Source organism: Solea senegalensis, linkage group LG15, assembly GCF_019176455.1.
Source record: "Solea senegalensis isolate Sse05_10M linkage group LG15, IFAPA_SoseM_1, whole genome shotgun sequence".
Taxonomy (NCBI): Eukaryota; Metazoa; Chordata; class Actinopteri; order Pleuronectiformes; family Soleidae; genus Solea; species Solea senegalensis.
In genome coordinates, this window is record NC_058035.1 from 8,155,383 (window position 1) to 8,177,323 (window position 21,941).

A 21,941-nucleotide genomic window follows, 5' to 3' on the forward strand; every position below is an offset into this window, starting at 1 on the left:
CCACTTTGCTTATTTTCTCCTCATTTCAAATTATTATTAACAATAATGTACTGTATTTTAAAGATAAAAAACACCAACTGGACCATGTGACAATTGACATTCAGCAGAAACTTGATGAATATAGGAAGGAAATATTAGATTTTACATTGTAAAACCTACTGGGACATTATACAACCTTTTAATGAACAACCTGAAAGTTACCATTCTAATGAAAAGAAAATAATTTTAGGCTAATTCTGCTCTGTGAACAGTATTAATATCATTAATGTCTAATGTTTAATATGAATTAAAAATAAAATCCTAAATAGATAATAAAAAACTGACAGGATTTCAAATTATTCTTGCTCCAGACCACCCTCACCCACTGTTCTCATGTCAACTTTCATACCATTTTATTGTAGAAAAATGGAGACAAATAAAGGTTAATTGTGCTCCATGTTTAATACTGATATCCTAAAGTTGTTTTTTTCCTGTTAAATATTAATGTCAAAAAACTTGCTCCTAACTTATCCTTGTCTTTGTCAAGTTTTTCTTTAACGATGGTACTCATAATTTCCTTCTTAATTAAATAAAACCCTTAATAGGTAAGCAAGAAATGGATTGTTTCTGACAATTTTCAAGAAATGTCCACGGTGCAGACCTGAGATGAACTCTCGCGAGAGTTTGACATCACGTGTGCGGAAGTTTACATTGTACTTTAACAACGTGTTGCTCACAGCGGTGATAAGAAGAGCCGGTGTGGGTGTGTTATGAATAGCTCGTTAGCTTTTGAGTCTGTCCTCGCTTTCTACGATGTATTCTGTTTTAATTGACGCAGTCTTATCCAGCTCTCCGGACTGTGAGCGCCTGTTGGAGTCTCTGTGCTGGCCCGCTCAGACGTGGCCGGAGACGGAGCGGGTGGAGGCGCTGACGGCTTTCATCCAGGGACTGGGACCACTTCTGACAGACTCGGACAAAACTCCTTTTACCGCTGCGCAAAGACGACGTATTCAAGATAAAATAGAGTCGGTTATTTGGACGCAGTGTCTGCCTCTCTTCGCCACAATATCGGCAGAACCAGGTGAAGCCGTGCGCTGCAGGGAGAGCACAGCCGCCACCTGCCGCCTCGTGAGCGCCTGTGTCCCGCTGTGTGATGAGGCTGTGCCGGGGCGCGTGGCTCTGTCCATCCTGCCGTCACTGCAGCTGTCAGATGAAGAGTCACTCAGCGTGGAGGTCTCCAGCGAAGTCATGGCCGCTCTCATACCTGCTCTGTCGGCAGACGAGCAGCTCACACTCAGGACCATGTCTTCTGCCTTGTCCTGCATGAAAACACTCCCTGTTGCTCTGGTCTCCAAAGTCACAGTCAGACTCCTCTTGACTCTTCTCAAGTGCTGCGGTGGTGCCACGTTAGACAGTATCCTCAGGCTGGTCCTGGACGATCTGTGCAGCTGGCACTGCGCTCAGCGCACACCTGTGGTCACGGAGAGGGCTCTACTGTGTTTGACAGTCATCTCTGATCACCTGCTGACACCTCACAGCCTGTCCTCCTCCTCCATCACCACCTGTGAGCCCGACCCTCGCCTGTCTCTCCAGTTCTGGAGGATGGTTCAGGACGGATTGACGCACAGAGACAGCGTGTCACGTAAGAGGGCGCTCTACCTGCTGAAAAGGTGTGTGGCCCTGTCAGAGGAGGAGCAGGTGGAGTGTCCCCTCTCTCCTTCAGGCGAAGGTAAAATGCTCACACTAGGATTTTGATGATATCAGTATACCTACACTGCTTGCTTACTTGTTTGTTTTAGATGTTATTGCTGATTTTTAAATCCCTGTGTGGCCATAGTTTTCCCTGCTCTCCAAGATCCTCAGATGCCTCCTTACTGGTTGTTCCCAGGTCTAGGCTGAAACAAATAGCTGACAACATTTTCATTCAGGCCTGCGTGAGGAAACGAGGGCTGCAAAAACACATACTTTTCTACGTACAGTATCTATTTCTTTTAGGGCGTCAACCATTAATCAATCACTAAATAACTGTTTTGATAATCGATTAATCCGATTTAACAATGCAGATAGTTTCTGTTCCATATGCTCCATATTTTGTATTATTATTGTTTAAATATTGTTATTGCTCTTTCCCTCTGCTTTCAATGTTGTAATTATTGTTTTCTTGTTGAAATCACTGCAGGTGAGACCTTGTTCAAATGGGCCCCCACCAGGAGCAAGTTGCTCAGAGAGTTCTGGGAGGATTACGTGCTGGTGATGGAGACCCTGGAGGAAAACCAGGTATGAAAGGGTTGGATCACCATCGCCAGTTCAGCAGAAGACATCCTGACACAGCTTTGTAACCTTGTCTCTGTCTCCCTTCTGTGCAGGTTCATGTTGTCCGGCCGGTTCTTAACAGGATAGACACCTTGATCCAAACAACAGTGAATGATAGTCAAGGTAACAACAACAACGTAAAGACACAGGAAACGGTTGTTGTTTTTGTATGTTTGTAGTTTGATTGTTTGTTTTAGTGTTAGTTGGATGAAGTGAAGCAGGTGTCGTTAAAGCTAAATCAACACACTTGCTTGTCTTGTAAGAAAAGTTGTTTATTGAATGTCAAGTGAAACAAGATAATGTAATGGCAAAAGTCAATAAAGTGACTCAAAACATAATTTTTCAATATCAGTAAAGGCACAAAAGAAGCGACTGATTATCAGGTATTTTTTTTTGCCTGTTGTCTTTATCAGATCTTTCTGTGTTGTAGCTTCAGGTCAAGGCCTCTTCCACCCGTCCTGGCTGCTGTGTGTATACCAGCGGATGTTCCACAGTGAAAATAAATCCTTAATGCGAGAGGGTGTCTGTCATCTGCTTGAGCTGCAGGTCCTCCAGCAGCCGGACTTCGCTTTGGCTTTTTCTCAGGTACAGGCAGAGACATTATGGTGTGAATAAGTATCTTTCTTTTCTGTTCCACTGAAATCATAAACAAGAGAGTTTATTTGACTTTTCTTTTGCCTCACTCTTCAGTTTATTGTTGGTCCTTTCATGGATGTGCTGTCTGAAACTTCGCTCTTTTACAGGTAAGGTTGTAAATCAATCTTCCAGGAAGAAAAATACATGAAAACCAGTCCAAATTAACCCACCCCCTGTACACATGTAGGTCAGCTGAGCAGAGTGTAGGATATTCTCCTGAGCTAGGGGCCAAACTCCAAGTCTTCCTGGCCGTTTTCTTCACTAGCCTACCAGCAGAACACAGAGGTAGAGGAAAACAGAAGCCACATGTAAATACATGTAAACAAAGCTCTGACTCAGTTAGTTGATTTGTGTTTCCCTAACTGTTGTGTTTGGGTCTGTTTCAGGTTGTGTTTTGCTAGAGCTGATTCAACAACTGGGCTCTAAGCACTGGTGTGCGGTGCCTCTTCTCTTCCTCTCCCAGGCTCTGTCCAAACTCCCCCCCAGCCCCCTGCTGGGGTTGGATGGACTTGCGGCTCTAAGGTTTGTCATCACAGTGAGGCAGACTGTGTACCAGCTGGTTGTGTTGTTGGATGTGGATGTTCATTTTGTCGGTGGTGTGTTACAGGGAGGTGCTGCGCTGCACCATGATCACACATCAGGTGTTGTTAAGAGGCGCTGCCCAGTGCTTCTTACTCAAGAGTGCCCTCTGTCTCACAGATGTGGTAAGACACAGATAGTGTTTTATTTAAATGCTAAATTGTCTGATTCAAGACACGAAAAGTGCTACATAAAACTAAAAAAATAGTTTTGTCATTCACTCATTCTCATTCATCCACATGCACTTTCATACAGCACTATATACATCTATATGCTGCAATATCACAAAACTATCATACCCATTCACATGCAGCAGGCACAGCCAACTCTAAACATTTACAGCCATAGTTTTAAAGACAGGGAGTTGTAATATTGAAGTATCATTTTCTTTTCCAGAGTGCAGTGAGTCTAGATGATTTCTTTAGTTTCCTGATGCATTTCCATGCAGATGAGTCACTGTGTAGAGGGACACAGGTCTGGAATCAGGTAAAGTACTATCACGCACAAATGAAAAGAGCACTTAAAACTAATGTGTTTAACTGGCACATTTGATTTATGGTTCACTCATTGCAACCCAACATGTCTGTGATGCCACTGTAGTTGTGTGTCTGGCTGTCGGACAATGAAGGCCGTTTCAAGCCCAGGACTGTGGATGGTGATCACACCAGTGCTGCCACAAAGAAAGAAACAATCAAAGGCTATGTTCAGGACGAGATACACGCCTTTCTCCGAGTTCCAGCTAGTACAGGTAAGTCTGAAATTAAGTGGCCATAGATCAAGTGAATTATTCTATGTGCAGATGTGATTTTTTTTGAGATTGTCCTTTTTTGTGTGTTTGGTTTTCTTGATTTGCAGGCCAGACTGAGAGGTTACCTGACCCCAAAGAGGCTGAGAAGTTGGCCAGGGCAATTCTGCTGTGTGTGGATATGGAGCAGCGTCAACTTGGCACAGCTATGACTAACATTCTAGAGCTATTACTCTCTCCTCTGCTAGACACACTGAGCAGAGTCAGCACAAATATTTACCTGCCTCTGCGCAAGAGTGACAAGAGCCTGCAGCTTGTGCTACAACTCTTCCAGCTTGGACAAACACCAGGTTGTCAGAGTATTGGAGGAGAGCTGGGTTAGTAACAACAACAACAACAACAACAACAACAACAACGTTCACCCACATTAATAATGTTGTAGTGAAAGTAGATGCACAATGAAACAGTTTACTATTGAAAACAAGAACAAACAACACAAGAGGGTCATAAATGCTGTTCTCCTAAGTAGTATTTGCTGGCTGGGCAATTGTGACATTTTCAGAAGATAATATCTCCCTCATAATAAGAGGTAATGCAGTCTTGTGGGAGGGTTTTCTTACTGAAAAAACTATTATTGTACTACCTGCTGTTTTACAAACATTCCACAGGGATCATAATAATAGTTTTTCAGGATCTTTGTCCCTGGTATAAGTTTTCTGTTGATTCTTATATGGAACCCCTTACTATTGAGTGACATTCACCCCTTGTTGTTCTGCTATTTACAGGTGACACTGTGAATGTTGCATTGGAGAAACTGATTTTTAAACTTACAGATCCAATCCAGGACTTTATCTTGAGGCGTCTATGTGGGGAGCTTCAGGAGGTAAAGTGCCAGTTGAGCTAAACACCATCGCTCCAATTAACTTAAATACCTGTCGGTCTAATGTGTGTGCTTTTTTTTTTTTTAATCAGTTATTCGATGTTGAGCGGGCAGAGTTGTACCTGAGCGTGCTGAGCCAGCTGTTGGCCTCGTACAGTTCTACACCACATCTCCATATTAAAGTTCAGCAGAATAATTTCCCTAAACTCATCAAACACAACCTCACAGTCCTCCAGGAATCAAGCCAGCAGGTACAAAGTGAAATATTTAAATCCCTAGTCATAAGGCAGGAATTTCACGAATCATTTCAGTTGCTTGATTATTCTTGATTGCTTGATTATTGCTTTTTTTTTTTTGTTGCCAGATCCCTTCCATGACACACCAGGTGGCTCGAGCGGTTGCTATGGCATCCCTCGCCAAGGTTTGCAGTCTTGTGGAGCAAGAAGTGATTGCCACAAGATCAGAGACCACTTTTGCTCTGAAAGCACTGAATGACTACTTCTACAGCTCAGTGCCGTCTGTCTCACAAAGTCAGTCGTCACTGGGAAACTTCAACAAACGTTTGCTAAAACCACAGACGGGAGACCTTTCATGGTTTGTGTAGTAGTAAAATATGTAAAAAAATATATACATTCTCTTAATGCCAGTCATCCAGAATAAACATTTTCTTTCTTTTTGGTAGTGATTTAGCAGTGCAGGGCCCACTGGTGAAGGACTGGGGACGTATTGCTGCCAATTTTATGCGCGACCAGTGGATTTGCCTGAGCTTCCTGATTAAGACGATTGGGATTCCTGAGATTTCCAGATCGCCAGAGACTCTGAAAGCTGCTCTGAGCTGCAGTGTGGAGGCTCTGGCACTGCTGCCCAGTGACCTGGTGCTGCCTGTGCTCACCTTTATGGAGACATTACTGCCACAAGTGAGTCTCAGTGAATTTAGTCAAAGGGATTAAAATGTGGGTTTTAGCTGAAATTATAATATGAAGGATTTCTCAAAAAAATATAATATGTTGTCCACTGCGCTTTGGATAAAGCATCTGGTTTGTGATGTTTTGTTTCCAGTTGCTAATTACTGAAGAGGCACTCTGTGTGGAGGCTGTGACACTGAGCTGGGATCTGGTGCAAACACTGAGCTCCAATGGCCAAGCCTTCTGGCCGGCCCTGAAAGGCTTCATCTCTATGGCCTTCCATCGTCATCTACTCCAGCTGTCACACACTCAGGCTGTGACGTTTGTGGCCACCTTGAAACAGGTGATTTAAATCAGACCGTAAGATCACAGTGATTTCCTCTTTCCTAATACATTTTCCACAACATGTGCTGTATACAAACGCGGTGTGATGACGTGTGTACGACGTAGATCGCCGCCGACTTGATTGAGCTCTCTCAGGCAAAGAGCGGAGTATTGGGAGTGCTGCTTCAACACTGTTGTCAAACGTGGCTGCCCACAGACCGAAGTGGAGGCGAAAAGGCCGACGGGGCGTTTTCAAGTGTTTTCAGCCACATCAACATCCTGACTGAGGCCTGTGTCTATGGACCCGTTCTCAGAAAGGACCAACGGTAACTCTTTACAGCATTTCTCAGATATAATTTTGTCGTTTCTTGGGGTTGTTTTCACCATTTTTACCTCTCTTTCAAAGACTCCTCCAGGATGTACAAACGTACGTGGAGCAACTCGGTGATGAGTGTACTGTTAAAGTCATAGTTGCAAGGTGAGCAGGTGTAATCATTTACTGTCAGAGGTTGTGTCACGTCTCTTCTTTATTGCTGTGATTTGAACTATTGTCACTAGAGGTCTCTGTTGCTGTGCATGTTTTTGGTTGTTTTTTTTAGTTGATGAACTACTGCTTTTTTTTTTCTTTTTTTTTTCAGTGAAAACAGAGATGAGCAGTTTCCCCGCACATGTGTATTGGCTTTCCTCAGCCGCCTTGATTCTTCTAATTCAGAGCACGAAACACTGATGGAGGCTGTAGTTATGGCTTTGTTGAAAAAGGTATTTTTTTTTTTTTTTTTTACTGATAGTAAAAGGAGTGCCTTGATATTTGTAACAATATCCCTGTCATATACAATCACAAATATTCAAACTTGAAGTATATAATATATCAAATATGGTGAAATTATGATGACAGAGAATTAAAAGGGAACCATGAGCCATGCTGTGATTTGTGCACAATGTGTATTTTGTACTTTTAAGTATGGTCACAAATTGTTCTTAGCATATAAAATAATATGTTGAGCGGCTAATTTCAGGAGCACTTCAGCATTTCCCATCTGCCATCTCATCATCCATCTCAATTCCCACCTGTCATCTCCAGGATAATGACATATCAAAGTCAAAAGTGCGCAAAAATATCAACGCCCTGCAACATCGCATCACAAACAGAGTTTGGCAAACACTGCTGCTGTTGCTGCCCAAACTCAGAGAGGTAAGATAACTGCCCTCAAATTAAGAAGTGCACAGAAAATATTCAGTCTGACTGTTAACGTGTGTGTGTGTGTGTGTGTGTGTAGGAGTTTGTCGCCACTTTGCTGAACCACGTGTTTGAAGCTGGATTCTGCAGTAACCAGGCTTCAGTCAAATACCTGATCGAATGGATGATGATTCTGATCCTCATTCGCTATCCACAACACATGGACAGCTTCTGGGCCTGCTTCAACATGGTAACCTCCCAGTCTGGACGCCCATGTCCTATCAAGAAAATACTGGGTTATGAGTGAAAATGAAAATTTCTGTCTGCAGGATCAAGAAAAGACCAAGACCAGCATCTGTACTTTCCTGTCAGTCCTGGTACATTTTGATGTGATCATTCCTAATCTGAACAATAAGGTAAAATCAGAGTTGGATTTATCAGCACCCCCCCCACCCACCCTTTTTTTTCTTCACTTCTCAGTTGTACAACATGTCTCTGGTTCTGTGTTAAAGGCAGCACAGTTGCGTAAAGCACTGAACAGCATCCTGCAGTGGTGTTTCAATCATAACTTTAGCGTGCGTCTGTATGCCTTGCTGGCCCTGAAGAGGGTGTGGAGCCTGGCTGAAGTCCACGCAGAGGAAGGAGCCGATGGTTGGGGAGGTTTGTCCACTGTGATCAAAGCCTGTTTGAACCAGGCTGAGGCCATGCAGAGCACTGGGTGAGCACATGCCACAACTAACCAGATAAATGCCTTTTATTTTGTAGTCTGCTAATGTGTTTATTTTCTGTCCCACCCTAGAAATGCCAACAAAAATTGGATAAGAATCCAGGAGCACTTCTTCTTTGGTGCCTTTCATCCTATCAGGGATTACAGTGTTGAGGTTTGCTTTTTTTTATTTTTGATGCCTTGTAAACAACAGAGTAATGTACAGTAATACACCTTTTTTTTTTCTTCTTGCTCCTTTTTAGACCATATTCTTTACCTTTCCCAGTCTGTCAGAGTTGACTGATGATGAGTGGATTCCCCCATGGAAGTTTGAGAAACTGTCATGTTTCTCTGAAAGTCCATCTTTCCCTTTGAAAAATCCTGCACCGGATCTCAGCCAGCTCCAGCCTGGAGACTGGATCCAACAAGACAAAGGTACAGTTACACCGCATCGCATGAAGAAGTGCTTGATGATCACAGAACAGTCCCTCTCATGATGTTTCATCACCCAGGTCAACAGGATCAGGAGGAACGCTGGGCTGAGGTGCAGAAGAAGATCACTCCCTGGAGGTTGGGGATCCAGGAGCAGGAGCCCGAGCTTCACTTGGTTCCGTCGCAAAGGGCTGCTCGTCTGGGCAAACTGCACGGTGCTCTGCTGGTGGTCGCCTCACTGATAGATAAACCCACCAATTTAGGAGGTCAGGAGCAGCACAACAAATGGCATTACCTCATAATGTAAAGAAGTGACATTGGCTTGTTAGTCCTGATTATATTTAACTTTCACCCTCACAGTGTTAAATTAAGAGCAGCTATTTATATCCATCTGTGACAATGATGGTAGACTGGTACTGGTAGCCATTTATGATAAATCACTCGATACTAAATCAGTCATCTTAAGCCTCAGAATTATTGGTCACCATATTTAAACTCACTATGCACATTAATGGAAATTCCCTGTTCATGTTTTTGTGTTTTTGTTGTTGTAGGTCTGTGCAGAACATGTGAGATATTTGGTGCCAGTTCTCTAGTTCTGGATAGCCTTCGCCACATCAACGACAAACACTTTCAGTCCCTGAGTGTCTCGTCTGAGCTCTGGCTTCCTCTGTTGGAGGTAAATTATGTGAAACAATGTTAAATTTCATCCCAGTGATCATGAGGTTTCTTTACATAAAGGCTTTTCCCACTGGGCTGGGGGGGACATGAGAATTGCCTGATTTGACCCGTCTGGGTTTGCTTGGGGTTAAAATGATTTCAACAGACATGAACATCAAGAGCAAGCAGCAGCCAGAACAGCTGGATGCTGCAGTCACCGCTACTGATTTCCTAATGGCCTTATATTCTGCTTTGACCAAGGAAAGTGCCAATTGCCAAGTTCTTGTGATTAAAGAAAATAATTTCTCTACATGATGTGATGGTTTCGAGTACTAAATGCAATTAGTGGTGTTCATTTTAAACATGAAGCCTGGAAGAGCATGCATGGTCTTTCTATGTACACTCACTGACCACTTTATTGGGTACACATGACAGCAAATAAAAGGACAGGATTGGCACCCTCTGTGGTGTTCTGCTCCTGTAGTCCTCCTGCTTAAAGGTTCAACATGTTGTGCAGTCATAGTTGGTTGTATTGAGTGTTTATTTAAATTACTGTTACAGGTTATTGCTGCCTGTCTCATATTTCAAACCTGTCTGGACTTTCTTCTCCAGCATCAACAATGCATATTTGCCAAGAGAGCGACTGCTCGCTGTATAGTTTCTCTTTTTTTGGACCATTCTCTCTAAACCCTTCTTCTGGTTGTGCATGCTAATACCAGTAGATCATCAGTTTATGAAATCTGGCACCAACAACCATGCCAAGTCACTTACATCACCTTTCTTCTCCATTCTGATGCTTGGTTTGAACTTCAGCAGGTTGTATTGATCAGGTCTACTGCCATCTGATTGGGTGATTATATATTTGCATTAATAAACAGTTGAACCAGTGTACCTAACACAGTGGCTATGAGTATATAATCCATGGAAGTATTCTTATGGTGCAGTTCTACTATAATGTCTAATCATGTTACAGGACGTCATTATGTGCACTCATTTCAAGGTGCTTACCATTTCCCTTGAATTATAACCTGTATTTGTCCATCAGGTGAAGCCTGTGGAGCTCACCGACTTCCTGCAGGAGAAGAAGAGTGAAGGCTACTGTATTGTTGGGGTGGAGCAGACCGCCAACAGTCAGAGTCTCCAGGATTATCAGTTTCCTGAAAAGACTCTTTTACTTCTGGGGTATGATGTCATCATACAAGTCCTTTTCTTTCTTTTTTTAATCCAGTAGTCCAAAAATACATGCATGTTTACCCATGCCCTTTGCGACTCTCACCTAAGTAAAGGTGTGAGCTGACGAGGCTATTCATTTCTTTTTTTCTTGCAGGTTTAGTGTTTTATTTTTTCCCTGCGGTACCTGCGCCTCTCCTCTCTGTCATGTACCTGTTGGGGCATGCTGGGCTGTAATTGGCTCTCCCTCAGGACTAGAGCAGGGAAAAATGAATTACACAAACCAGAACAGGCAGCATGACGACAGCAGCTGAAAAGACCTTAACTGTTGCATTTATGATGCTGCCTCGTGGCTTGCACCATAGGTCAACATTAATTTTGTCTGGCCATTTGTAGCTACACATAAATGAAACATGATTGTAATACGTTTGTGTCATTTCCAGGAGTAGCTGTGTGAGTCATTCCTCACTACAATACAGTATGTGCTTTGGTGACGCAGCTGGTTTGGCAGAGAGGGAGAGCTTATATTTATTGCGTCTGCGTAGGTGTCGTGGTTTGTTTTACCCCTGTAGTCACAAAGGTGTGAGCTGTGCTGTGAGCTCAACCCCGCCCATGTGTGAGCTGAATCTTGAGGGCTTTCACAGCTGTGTGCGTGCACAGCACACCCAGCCTCTAATCTCTCATCAGGTGGCCATTATCTCACCCAGTTGCACTACAGATAAATGTAGCTCATCAAATCAAGCTTCCTCGCTGTGCAACACCCTCTGTGGAGTCACTAAATGCCAAAACTCATGACGTCTCTATGTTCACTTTGTATGGCCCATATTGCTGGCGCTCAGTATATGCGGAGTTGATTACAGTTTGAATTGCTCTCACACGAAAATGAAGGGCCAAGTTGGCCAAACATGATGAGGCTCTTAAATTAAATCAGCCAAATAAAAGCTAAAATTAACAACCCACGGTAAAAATGTTGATTTTTACTTATAGATTGATGCCATAATTGTATTACATATTGGACAGTGTTATGATGGAAATATCGGTTTTCTTAACATTGTTGGAAGAATTAAATAAAACCAGACCGGGAAGAAAAAAGAAAGAATGATAAAAAGATATGATCAGAATAATAACAACAATGAAATTGATCAGATCACGTTCAGTAAATAGGATTAGTTCATATACATATTTGCTGATGATAACCTCTTAATCCAAAGCTTTCAAACATGAAAAAAATAAATGAAAATTGAGATATTGTCGGTAAACCCTGCTTTCAAACATTCAAAATCTTTACATGTATGAATATTTGATTGATATGTATTTCTATATTTCTCTCCTTGTAGCAATGAACGGGAAGGTATTCCCGCCAACTTGCTGCAGATGTTGGACGTCTGTGTCGAGATCCCTCAACAAGGAGTGATCCGCTCCCTCAATGTGCACGTGAGCGCTGCTCTGCTGATTTGGGAGTATACACGGCAACATCTGGCCTCCGGTTCAGCTAAAGCCGACGCATAGTGCAGCTAAATAGGAAGGAAGGAACCAGGTGTACATACAATCTGCCCTCCAGATGTTGACCACTGACCTCTGGTAGCACGAGCCTAAAGCATCTTTGAATTTAAAGTGAAAAAGTCAGGAGGCTACAAACATTTACTAAATGTTTGTAGCTAATGGATTGACAAACCTATCCTTAAAGATTTGAATGTGGTCAACAGACAACAGTACTATACCTGTGCCTTAATAACTCATCACTTCTGGTTATTAAATACTCCACTGGGCACACATCTGTGGCATAAATTCAAAATGTTCTCCCTTTGATGAGGAAGTATTATTTGTGTGAGCATTGTTTTGTTTTGGTCCTTTTGGTTCTTTAGCAGCCATTTTGTCCTGTTTTAGCAGGAAAGGCACAGGTCCAGTTCATGTTTGCAGGACTATGTGATAGTGAACTATCATGCCCTCTGAAACTGAGGAAGCTAAATGGAACTCGGCCATCTCTCATGATTATTTGCACCTGTGATTTCCTGCCTGTGACATGTCAAAGTGACAGCAGTGTAAAAGGAGTGTTACACATAATATTTGGATAAATGCTGCATTTGTTCATAGAGACACAGGTTTTTTATTATTATTATAAAAATGTGATTTTAAATTGCAAACTGTATTTTTTTTTTGATATACAAATGAATAAATGAAACTTAATGGCTTTGTGCACATACTGTTGTAGAATGTTTAATTGCAGAGGTATTGAAAGAGTTAATGTCAGGTGTTCATCTTGTAGCATCCTCCTCTATGTTGGGAAGGAGTGTGTTCACCTGGTGACCAGCTGGGGAGCAGGTGGAACTCACTTGATGGCACTCATTTATTTTTCCGCGAAGACACGCAGGTACGTGGCTCTTCATCATGTGAGGACAGCGCGCTGCAGTGGGACATATGGAGGACCTGGGCAGCTCCTGGTCGGAGCCCGGGCCGCCTTTGCTGACGACAGCGGCGGCTAACGCGAGCTGGACGGCGGGAGCAGGGTCCGCAGTGTCCGGCCGGACACAACTGGTCCTGGAGATCCTTATCGTGCTGATGTGTGTGGGAGCTGTGACAGGTATACCGAATCATCTGTTGACTTATTTTATTCACTTTCTGAAAAAAAATCTGCCTAAATAATCAGAATTCCTACTTTTCTGTGGGTCAGTCAAGGCAACGTCAACAATCTGTCCTGGTTGCTGAGGGCAACACAATCTATTTTTGTTCGTTTAATTGCTCCAAAGAAACGTTCAAAATTATACAAAAAGTAATGTATAACTAATTACTAATACATTACTTAAGAAAATTGCTGAAACACATTGAAAACGGTTAATATATGTATTTATTATTATTATCATCATTATTGTTGTTGTTATTATTATTATATTATATTATTAAATTATAATTAGAGGAAAATAAGCCATTCTCAAATGTGGGTCCTTGCCACGAAAATGTTATAAGAGATAATTCCTTTATGTAAAATGGGGAAAAAATGATTTCCATGTACTGCAGCACATCATGACATGTCTTTTAGTGTGGAGTGTGGAGTCACATCATTTTGTATAATGATATACATTTTTTTCACATAATCATCGGACACAAATAACACCAGTGGTCATGTTTACTTGAACAGCCACCGATTTCTCTAACATCTTTGCTAAAAAAACAGTAGTAGTTATAATACTTATCTGCCAAGGCTCACCATTTGATGTAATTACTCATAATGTCTCACATGCTCATCCAATCCCAGGAGATTTAATTAGGATTCATTCTTGTCCTTACTCTTAATGCTCCACACAAACTCCACAGATGATGCCTTTAAAGCCCCCTTACTATACAGACCTGGAACTAGGACTCAACACCATGCTCTTGGCTGACAATACTTTTTGTTAACCAGGTTTCAGCCCGTCTGTATTGGACTGAAAGCAACATCCCTCTACCTTCTATTGTATTTTGTAATTGCAGTAACATGACATTTCCAGACCTCAATTAAATAAATCCCTAACTATCCACATTGTGTTTTGGATAAACAGACCTTGTGCATCTAGTCTGATTTTTGCAGGTCACTAATGGGGGTCATGGGCTCAGTGCTGTATGATGGTTATTGTCTGTCTTCCTGTGAATGCAACCAGTGTGAACTCACTGTGTGTCGCTGTGTGTTTGCATTCAGGTAATATCCTTGTTATCGTTATTGTGGCTGCAACCAAGACGCTCCACTCCGTGACATCAGTGCTGATCATGAACCTCGCCGTCAGTGACCTCCTGGTGGGCGTTGGAGTCATGCCGTTTGTTGCTCTGTCCGTCACGAACCACAGATGGGTGGACTATCATGTACGTCAGATTAACATCACAGCATCAGTGTTTGACAAAAAAGCAAAATGCGTGCAAATGACACCTATTTTCCTTTTTATTCACTTGTTGTTTTTGTCTTTGTCCTGTCTCACAGGACCTTTGTTTGTATGTGGGTTACACCTCCTCTGTGTATTGCACAGCTTCTGTCCTGACGGTAGCTGCTATTGCCCTTGACCGCTACCACTCCATCATGGACTGCCTTCGCTACAGCTCCCGCTGCACCCTGTGGAGAACCTGCGCTGTGGTCCTGTGGATCTGGCTGCAGGCTCTGGCCACAAGTTGCCCTCCTCTACTGGGTTGGAGCTCCATCACTTATGTGGTCCCCATGTGCAACTGTGCAGTCAACTGGGCCAGTAGTCCCAGTTACACTGCTGTAATGGCCTCCCTCTCCTACCTCTTACCTGCGGTGGTCATCCTCTTCTGCTACCTGAACATAGTCAAGGTGGCGCGTAGCCACGCCAGGAGGATTCACACACTGGAGGACTCTGTCCAGCGAAGCAGGGATCCTGCTCCTGGTGTTTCAGCTCACCGAAACTGTGAGGGACTCCACAGCCCCACGACACTGATCTGTCACATCAGTGGACAGTTTGTGTCTGATGTCAGGAGAGAAGATGTAAACATTATCAGCCCCTCTCTCCAAACTACTGCTCCAGAGCAGAATAACTCCATGTCCAGACGTTTAGTCTCCTTCCTTGCTCAAAGCACCTCCCAAACACCTCCACAGAACTCCCAGCAGCACCAGAACCACCACGGAGTGGCGCGCCTCTTCCTGGTCATCTCAGCCTTCTTCCTCTGCTGGACACCTTACATAGGTGTGGCCCTGGTTCAGGCCACAGAAACTGCAATTTCAGGCCAATCCACACTCATCCCACCTTGTGCCGTGACTTTCTCGTACTGGATGGTGTTGCTGAACTCAGACATCAATCCTCTTCTGTATGCTCTGCTCAGCAAACGTTTCCAGAGCGCACTGGAGGCACTAAGGCAAAAAATCCGAGCACGCTTGGGGAGTGTGGTGGGCAGGGAGGGGGAGGTCAGGGCTGAGGGAGACAATGGCAAGGGCAGCGAGCCCTGCACCCAAAACACCACCCATTCAGGTCCACCTTCCAACTCTGAGAGTTCAAACTCTGATTTCTCCAAGTATTCCCCCTCCATTTATACAGTACAGGAGCATATATGCAAAGTGTATCAAACCTCCTCACTCCCCATGTGGTCAGAAGCTGGTCGTGACAGGAGGACGGACTGCCTGCAGGTCCCCTCTCTGCCACAAGAGGGCAACAGACTGCCTTTCTCTGCTCTTACCAGAGAGCGCCAGGCCACTTTCTTCTACGGCCAAATAACAGTGAGAGTAGAGCATGATGTTGGTTAATTATCTGCAGATGCTGTTCCAGAAACAGTACATGTCACATCAGACTTAACAGTTGTTGTCCTTATTGAATGAAATTAAGTGACATCTTGGCCCCGCAACACAATATGTACCCTGGAGCTCAAGTTAGCATGAGATCATTATACTTTAAAATAAAACCAGCAAAGATTCATATGTGGAAAGCAGCCATCATCAGTCAGTGGTAGAGTGTGTAAGTAAGAAGTAAGAAAGACTGTTTTCTTAACTTGCTGCTAATTCTTCTTCTTCTTCTTCTTCTTAAATTCACCATAAATGTGACATAGCACGTTCAAATGTCTAATTTGACCAACATATTCAGTTTACACACACGACAAAGAAATACCAGTCAATATTGATAATATCTGCAGCTCGATGTTATATCGATCATGTGATCAACTAATCATTGTCTATTTGGCTGAAATCAATATTCAGCTTTTCTGTTTGCATTTTGCATTGATCTGTAACAAAGAGTGTGAGGTGGTAACAAAACTAGAGAAGGGACACTCTTGAAAATGAAATCTTTTATATCTAGTACATGTGATAACACTTCCAGCCATAGATCAAATAAACCCCATCATTTATTCACTCTAAATATCTCTTCCTCGAGTGTGATAATCATATGTTGCATCTCGGTGTAAAAAAAAATCTTCATTCCTTACAAAGGTTTACATTTATTTCTCGCCAAAATTCCAGAGGAATACGATATTATTATTTATTGTCATCGTGAATGACAATGGGAGACAGTGCTCAAAGAAAAGGCTGTGAAGCTGGATCTGCTCGTGCTTGTCCTTTTTTTTGTAGATGTCGTTTCTCAAGGTCAGTCAGCAACTTAATGTAAAAAGTATTTAAAAAAGAAAGGTCTGCAAGGATGTAGCAAGAACTTGTTAAAAAACAACAACACAGTTTTTGTATGAGAGCAAGAAAAGGTAGTATTAAAGAGTTTCTCTGCAGCAGTCGTGGCGTGACACTACAGAACAAATAGCACTCGGCGAGCAGGTGTGTTTCTCGAGATGTTCATACATTCACGACAAGGCAGAGATTCTTCCAGCGCTCCCACGTTTGTCCGTCCCCGTTGCCTCATGAAAAGCGATAAATGGAAACGAGTGCTGTAGGATTTTGATAAAGAGCAGAACAAAAAAAAGAGCTGGACAGATATGAGCCTTTTCCCCTCGTGCCAACACACTTCTCCCTCGAGCCACAGTGAGAAAGTTTCCATCGACTCTCTGTGTGTTTTTCCCCCCCAGAAATAAAACAGTTTATCTGCTGCATGTGTGCGTGTAATTCTAGGAAGTTAAATGAGACAGGAATTCAAAAGAGAGGCTCAGTGGTAGCTTTGTAAGATGGCCAAATTTAAAGGGCTATTTCCAAGTTAGTGCCTCAAGTCCATCCACAGATTTGGACACCTGAAGCATTAATTATGAAAGTTTTATATGATTTGAATGACAGTACATTGATACACATTTTTTACCTGCATTGCCTGGATAATAAAATGTTAGTAGTGTTGCTGCCAATGCAACAGAAATTGAGAGGATTCATGGATGGACTGACAGCACTTAATATTGTTGTTATTCTTTTTTAACGAACAACCATCTCATGCATTAAAAACCTATGCATCTGAGTTACTGGTCTTTAAATCTGTGGGCCTGAGCGACGGGTGTCCGTGCCTACGGAACTGGAGTTTAAACACATAACCTTTGACGGTCAGTCAGTATGGTCAAAATCACAGTGTGTCAAAGCTTCCTCAGCTCAGATTGATCCTCACAGATTGTCCCGACAAGTCCCTTCACACCAGATCCGCGTCACCAAAGGTGTGAAATCCAGCTATGTACAGTGCAAGGAAGGCAGGTATTTTATTATAGGTTGTCACCTGAAGGAAGCATTCAGCATTTTCAGGCATTCTTCTTCTTTGGATCTTACACACATGTCAATGTGAAAGTAAGCAAGTCCACCAGGTGTTGAACCCTCCTTTAGCCACTAGGCAAGTTTTCCCAAGTGCAAGGATGTAGTTGAAGCAATGGAATGATTTTGAGGTATGAAAAAAAAAAAAAAATACAGAAGTCAACAGAAGTCTTGCTGTTGTTTTTTTCTTTTTTTTAGTTTTCGAGGGGGGCATTAGGGATTATAGAGTTTATGAGTCCATGCCCCAACTCGGATAGCTTGTGAGTGGAATGGACGCCAAAGTAAAGATGTGCAATTTCTTAACTCCCGTGTCTTGGCTGAACACAAAGCAGTCCAAAATCTGTTTTTTCCCACCCAGGGAGCTGTGTGAGAGAGAGAGGGCAGGACACAAGGCAGGTCAAATGTCCCGGAACTGCATCTTAATGCACCTTCCTCCCTCTATCTGTATGTTTGCATTTCACATTTTCACATTACACAAGTCATCAATGTGCTAATGTGGACGTCCTGGCTCTCCCTCTCCAGTTCAGCCCCGCGGTGGTACCCGCCTCTCCGCCGCCCTCTGTTGGCTCGTCTCGTTTGCGCAGCTTCATGCTGAGCTGGATGATGCACTGGTCCCAGTCCTCGGGTAACAGCAGCATGAGGAATCCCAGGCAAATGATGAACACGGCGATGATGCGCACTGTGTTGAAATCTATTTCACATGTGTAGAAGTCCACCACTGGAAGAAAAATAGGAGGATGCATTAGTGTGATGTGCATATGTAGGGATGTGAAAGTATTGTAATTAACGGCAAAGACAATCAGACATTGAGACATAAAATGACATGATGAGATGAAGAAATCACCAATACACTGCTACCCAGCTGCTAAAAGCATGTTAAAACAGTGTATTAACAATTTAAAATGGAGACAAACAAAAAATACACCAGATTGTGTGTGTATAAAACATATTTAAACGAACACTGTCCAAAAACAGGCCAAAAAAATACAAATAACTATGTACAGGTTTTTCCAAATCTCTCCTCTCTGATGAGAAAGACACTGATTCACCGGCTTCCTGCAACAGTGTGAGTGAAATTACCGTAATAACCACATGTTGGCTTTGATGAAACCGTTGGAATTATTCCGATAGCACAAACCGTCGCGTAATTACAGACATGCATCATGTGAAGCTGATAGACTTAATCAGCATGGTGTGAACTCATTTGTCGATGGCTTGAATGTCAGAGACATGCATTCACTTTCAAACGTTACACACTGCAGCTTTAAGTACACAGTAGATTTAAAGTGAAGTAACTAAATGGTGACTGAATGCATAGAAAGAGGAAAGAAAGAGACTTACTGGCATTTACAGGAACACTTAAGACGATGCCAAGGGAGATTAATGTTGGGTATGTTATCGCAATGCCAAAGTTCACCAGGATGTTGAAAGCTGTGAGAACGAGTAGAATCAGAGCAGCAGCAGTATCAATACAACATTTACAGAATACTATTCATGGCTTATAGATATTAATTCCTGATATAATGCATAGAGTTTCAGGTGCATGCATTATATGGCTCTGTAAGACATCGTCCCGTACCGAAAAGCAGACCTGCAACCCCACACAAATACGCCCAGGGGATGTTCTCGGGTGAGCCGACGTACTCCACGTGTGTAAAATACAGGATGATCGGCACGATGCTGATGAAAACAAAGTTGGCGCTTCCGACGATGCTCAGAAAGAGCGCAGCCTCACCAAATTTGGCACTGCCCAGGACCATCTTGAAGAGCACCTGGGGATAAAGGACGGGTGATGAATGCACAAGAATGCACCACTCCCCAAGGGCCAGAGTAGGTGCTGCAGAGGCTGCACCTGCCAAGTACCTGGCGTGTGTCTGGCACAAGGCTGCGGCTGTCTTGTTTATCACATTAGGCAGCACGGACAGCAGGGCAGAGGAGACCAGAGCCCCTGTCAAAATATCACTTTTTATCCTGTAACCTCCTTGACCGGGACATGACAGTCTGAGGCCAGCGAGCAAACACACATATCACATGCTCCTGTCAGCTGACTCTTTCATGTCATTACCTCCTGGTTTCTGCCATCCATTTACATAAGCATATAATATAATATGTAATAATAATAATAATAATATATAAATACTTTTTAAGTCGTTTTTTTATACCTTGTAGAGTGCCGACATTGAAGCAGAGGCCACAACCAAAGTGATACCAATGACTGAGTGGCTGTGGAATCCATCAGCATAGGTCATCATTACGATACCTGCTATGGCCAAGATAGCAGCTACTATCTGTGGGGGAAAGAGAAAGAGAGGGAAAGAGAGAAGGAGGCAACATCAGAGAGTGACGGATGGACGACATGCTGCTCACAGTGTGGTGATAAAGACACACGAGACGTTACTGCTGTGTTGGGACTCAGCAGGCACACATGGCCCCCAATTTGTTATGCACTGCAGTAATCACAAAGCCTCACAGGACAAGCTTGTAAAAAGTATAATTAGTGGGTTTTTATTTCATTGTCAGTTCAATATGTTCCTTTGGTATTTATGTTATCTCACATGCAGACGCGCATAAATGAAAATCTGTTTTTAGCTACAGTACATTTGCAGCCAAGCCGACACAGGACAGATATTAAAGTGTCGGCCTGATTGTCTCACATTGATTTCCGTTACACTTGTCATCATGTTTACAAACCAAATTACCCCCCGGACTCCTCTCACACCCGGCGCGGGCCTGTGTGATTATCACACAGCTTCACAATGGCAGGAAAAACCATCTGTTTTCATCCAGCAATCAGTCAACCTCAGCATAACAGAGTGAGAAGTCTTACAGAAGTTACATTGAGTTGCCTTTGTGTTGATGTGTTGTGCGCACATGTGCTCGCAGCCGTTGAGGACCAGAGATAGGGACACGGTGCAAGTCCAGCGGAGTGGATGGACTCCGCATTAAGGAGGTGTCAGGAAGATAAATGAGCCGTGTGCCTTCGCTTGGGCAAAGCCCTTGGGATCCCTTGGCAAAATGTCTCTTTCTGCACTGCAGGTTGCCTGTCAGTCACAGCCATGCCTCTCATTTCTACTGTAGTGCTTACAGGGTCAGCGAACCTGCGTGTGCTACTGATTCCGTTTCATGTGGTGTTTAAGCGCGGCGCGAGGTGCAGAGGTTAAATCATGAGATCATGACACCTGCACATCCAGCAGATTAGGTGATTATCGTGTTTTTACATCTGTGTGTGCGTGCGGATTAAGCACCCAACTCCCTTTCCAGCTGGCTTATTTATCTTATGACCTTCCAACGTGTACATTGTAAAGCAGCCACCATGACACACTCGCTTTATACACAATATACTCGCGAAACAACCCTCATTACTCTCTCTCTTTCGCTCTCCTCCTCCACTTTCATGACAAACCCATTCAAGATTCCCTGCATTGCTGCAGACATCCAAACACTGCAATCCCCACCACCAAGCCAGAAAGTGAGAGTGAGAGAGAGAGAGAGAGAGGGAGAGAGAGAGAGAGGGAGAGTATGTGATGGTGCAAGAGCGAGAGAGAGAGAGAGAGAGAGAGAGGCAGGATTATCAGCGTACGAAGGCCTTTCATCACAGATAATGGGGGTGGGGAGTTTGGGATTACACGAGGGAAGGATGGAGTGGTTGTGAGTGTGTCAAGGCAAAAAACATTCCTTTGCTCACCTGTTCTGTGGAGTGCAGGGGGGCTGCAGACACGCTGAGAAAGGAAAATGGCTCAAAAAATGACTTCAACAGACGGGAGCACCCGGATGAATTGAGTTCATTCAAAGTACAACGAGGAGGTTGTCCTCATAGAACTTGGAAACAGTAGTTTGAATGAACTCAGGTGTTACCAACTGAAGTCATGACTTTGAGTTTGTCAACCATTTTCTTTTTTCCATGTATGTCAGCCTCTGAGAAACAAGTGTAAAGACCCTTAAGGCCCATTTATACTCCCTTATAATACTTTATACTCCCATTTTACGTCCCTTATACAAAATATCATCAACATCAACATAGCGACCATTAAAAGGGGTTATTCTTATTGTTCTTGATACGAAATAGACTGAGACCCACTGGATTTTGGTGGCAGGGGAAAGTAAGACCACTAAATGGGGAATATGAATCGTTGGTGTTGCCGATGAGAGAGATGGAATAAAAGTCCCTCAAATAAAACCACAGCGCGCCAGAGAGTAAAGCCAAGTGCCTGGCAGTCACTCTCTGTTTTCTGGCCGCAGGGATGAGCCAGGAAACTTTGGCAGCATGTCTTACAGATGTTTCACTGCAACTGTAAGCTGC

The 21,941-nt window shown here is 43.2% G+C and overlaps 3 protein-coding genes across 5 annotated transcripts in view; 2 read left to right on the forward strand and 1 right to left on the reverse strand.

The window, feature by feature from the left end:
• The first annotated feature begins 685 nt into the window (after positions 1–685).
• On the forward strand, positions 686–12,214 carry tarbp1 (TAR (HIV-1) RNA binding protein 1). Of its 2 annotated transcripts, XM_044045377.1 has the most exons (29): positions 686–1,708; positions 2,159–2,256; positions 2,346–2,415; positions 2,723–2,877; positions 2,983–3,035; positions 3,116–3,213; positions 3,315–3,450; positions 3,536–3,632; positions 3,904–3,993; positions 4,108–4,255; positions 4,363–4,629; positions 5,038–5,135; positions 5,225–5,383; positions 5,497–5,726; positions 5,815–6,049; positions 6,192–6,380; positions 6,488–6,687; positions 6,768–6,839; positions 7,000–7,120; positions 7,443–7,553; positions 7,639–7,788; positions 7,868–7,954; positions 8,051–8,256; positions 8,338–8,419; positions 8,508–8,679; positions 8,757–8,942; positions 9,231–9,355; positions 10,382–10,518; positions 11,844–12,214. In XM_044045377.1, exons 1-29 carry the CDS (start codon positions 793–795, stop codon positions 12,013–12,015), a joined length of 4,860 nt encoding a protein of 1,619 aa, XP_043901312.1. In that variant the 5' UTR covers positions 686–792; the 3' UTR covers positions 12,016–12,214. The 2 variants fall into 2 exon arrangements, 1 of the variants encoding a protein (XP_043901312.1); XR_006361822.1 differs by lacking the exons at positions 9,231–9,355; positions 10,382–10,518; positions 11,844–12,214 and having other exon boundaries at positions 8,531–8,679.
• Positions 12,215–12,854: 640 nt separating this feature from the next.
• LOC122781599 (5-hydroxytryptamine receptor 1D) lies at positions 12,855–16,334 on the forward strand. Its single transcript, XM_044045378.1, has 3 exons — positions 12,855–13,087; positions 14,180–14,340; positions 14,456–16,334. The coding sequence occupies exons 1-3, from the start codon at positions 12,925–12,927 to the stop codon at positions 15,725–15,727; spliced, it is 1,596 nt and encodes a 531-aa protein (XP_043901313.1). The 5' UTR covers positions 12,855–12,924; the 3' UTR covers positions 15,728–16,334.
• Positions 16,249–21,941, reverse strand: part of slc35f3b (solute carrier family 35 member F3b) — a 47,224-nt gene continuing 41,531 nt past the window's right edge. For both annotated transcript variants that reach the window (XM_044045379.1, XM_044045380.1), the window contains 4 exons: positions 19,804–19,929; positions 19,221–19,413; positions 18,983–19,072; positions 16,249–18,359 (listed from right to left, as the gene is read on the reverse strand). In XM_044045379.1, the coding sequence (XP_043901314.1) occupies positions 18,124–18,359; positions 18,983–19,072; positions 19,221–19,413; positions 19,804–19,929 (645 nt within the window). In that variant the 3' untranslated portion in view covers positions 16,249–18,123. The remainder of the gene's footprint in view (positions 18,360–18,982; positions 19,073–19,220; positions 19,414–19,803; positions 19,930–21,941) is intronic.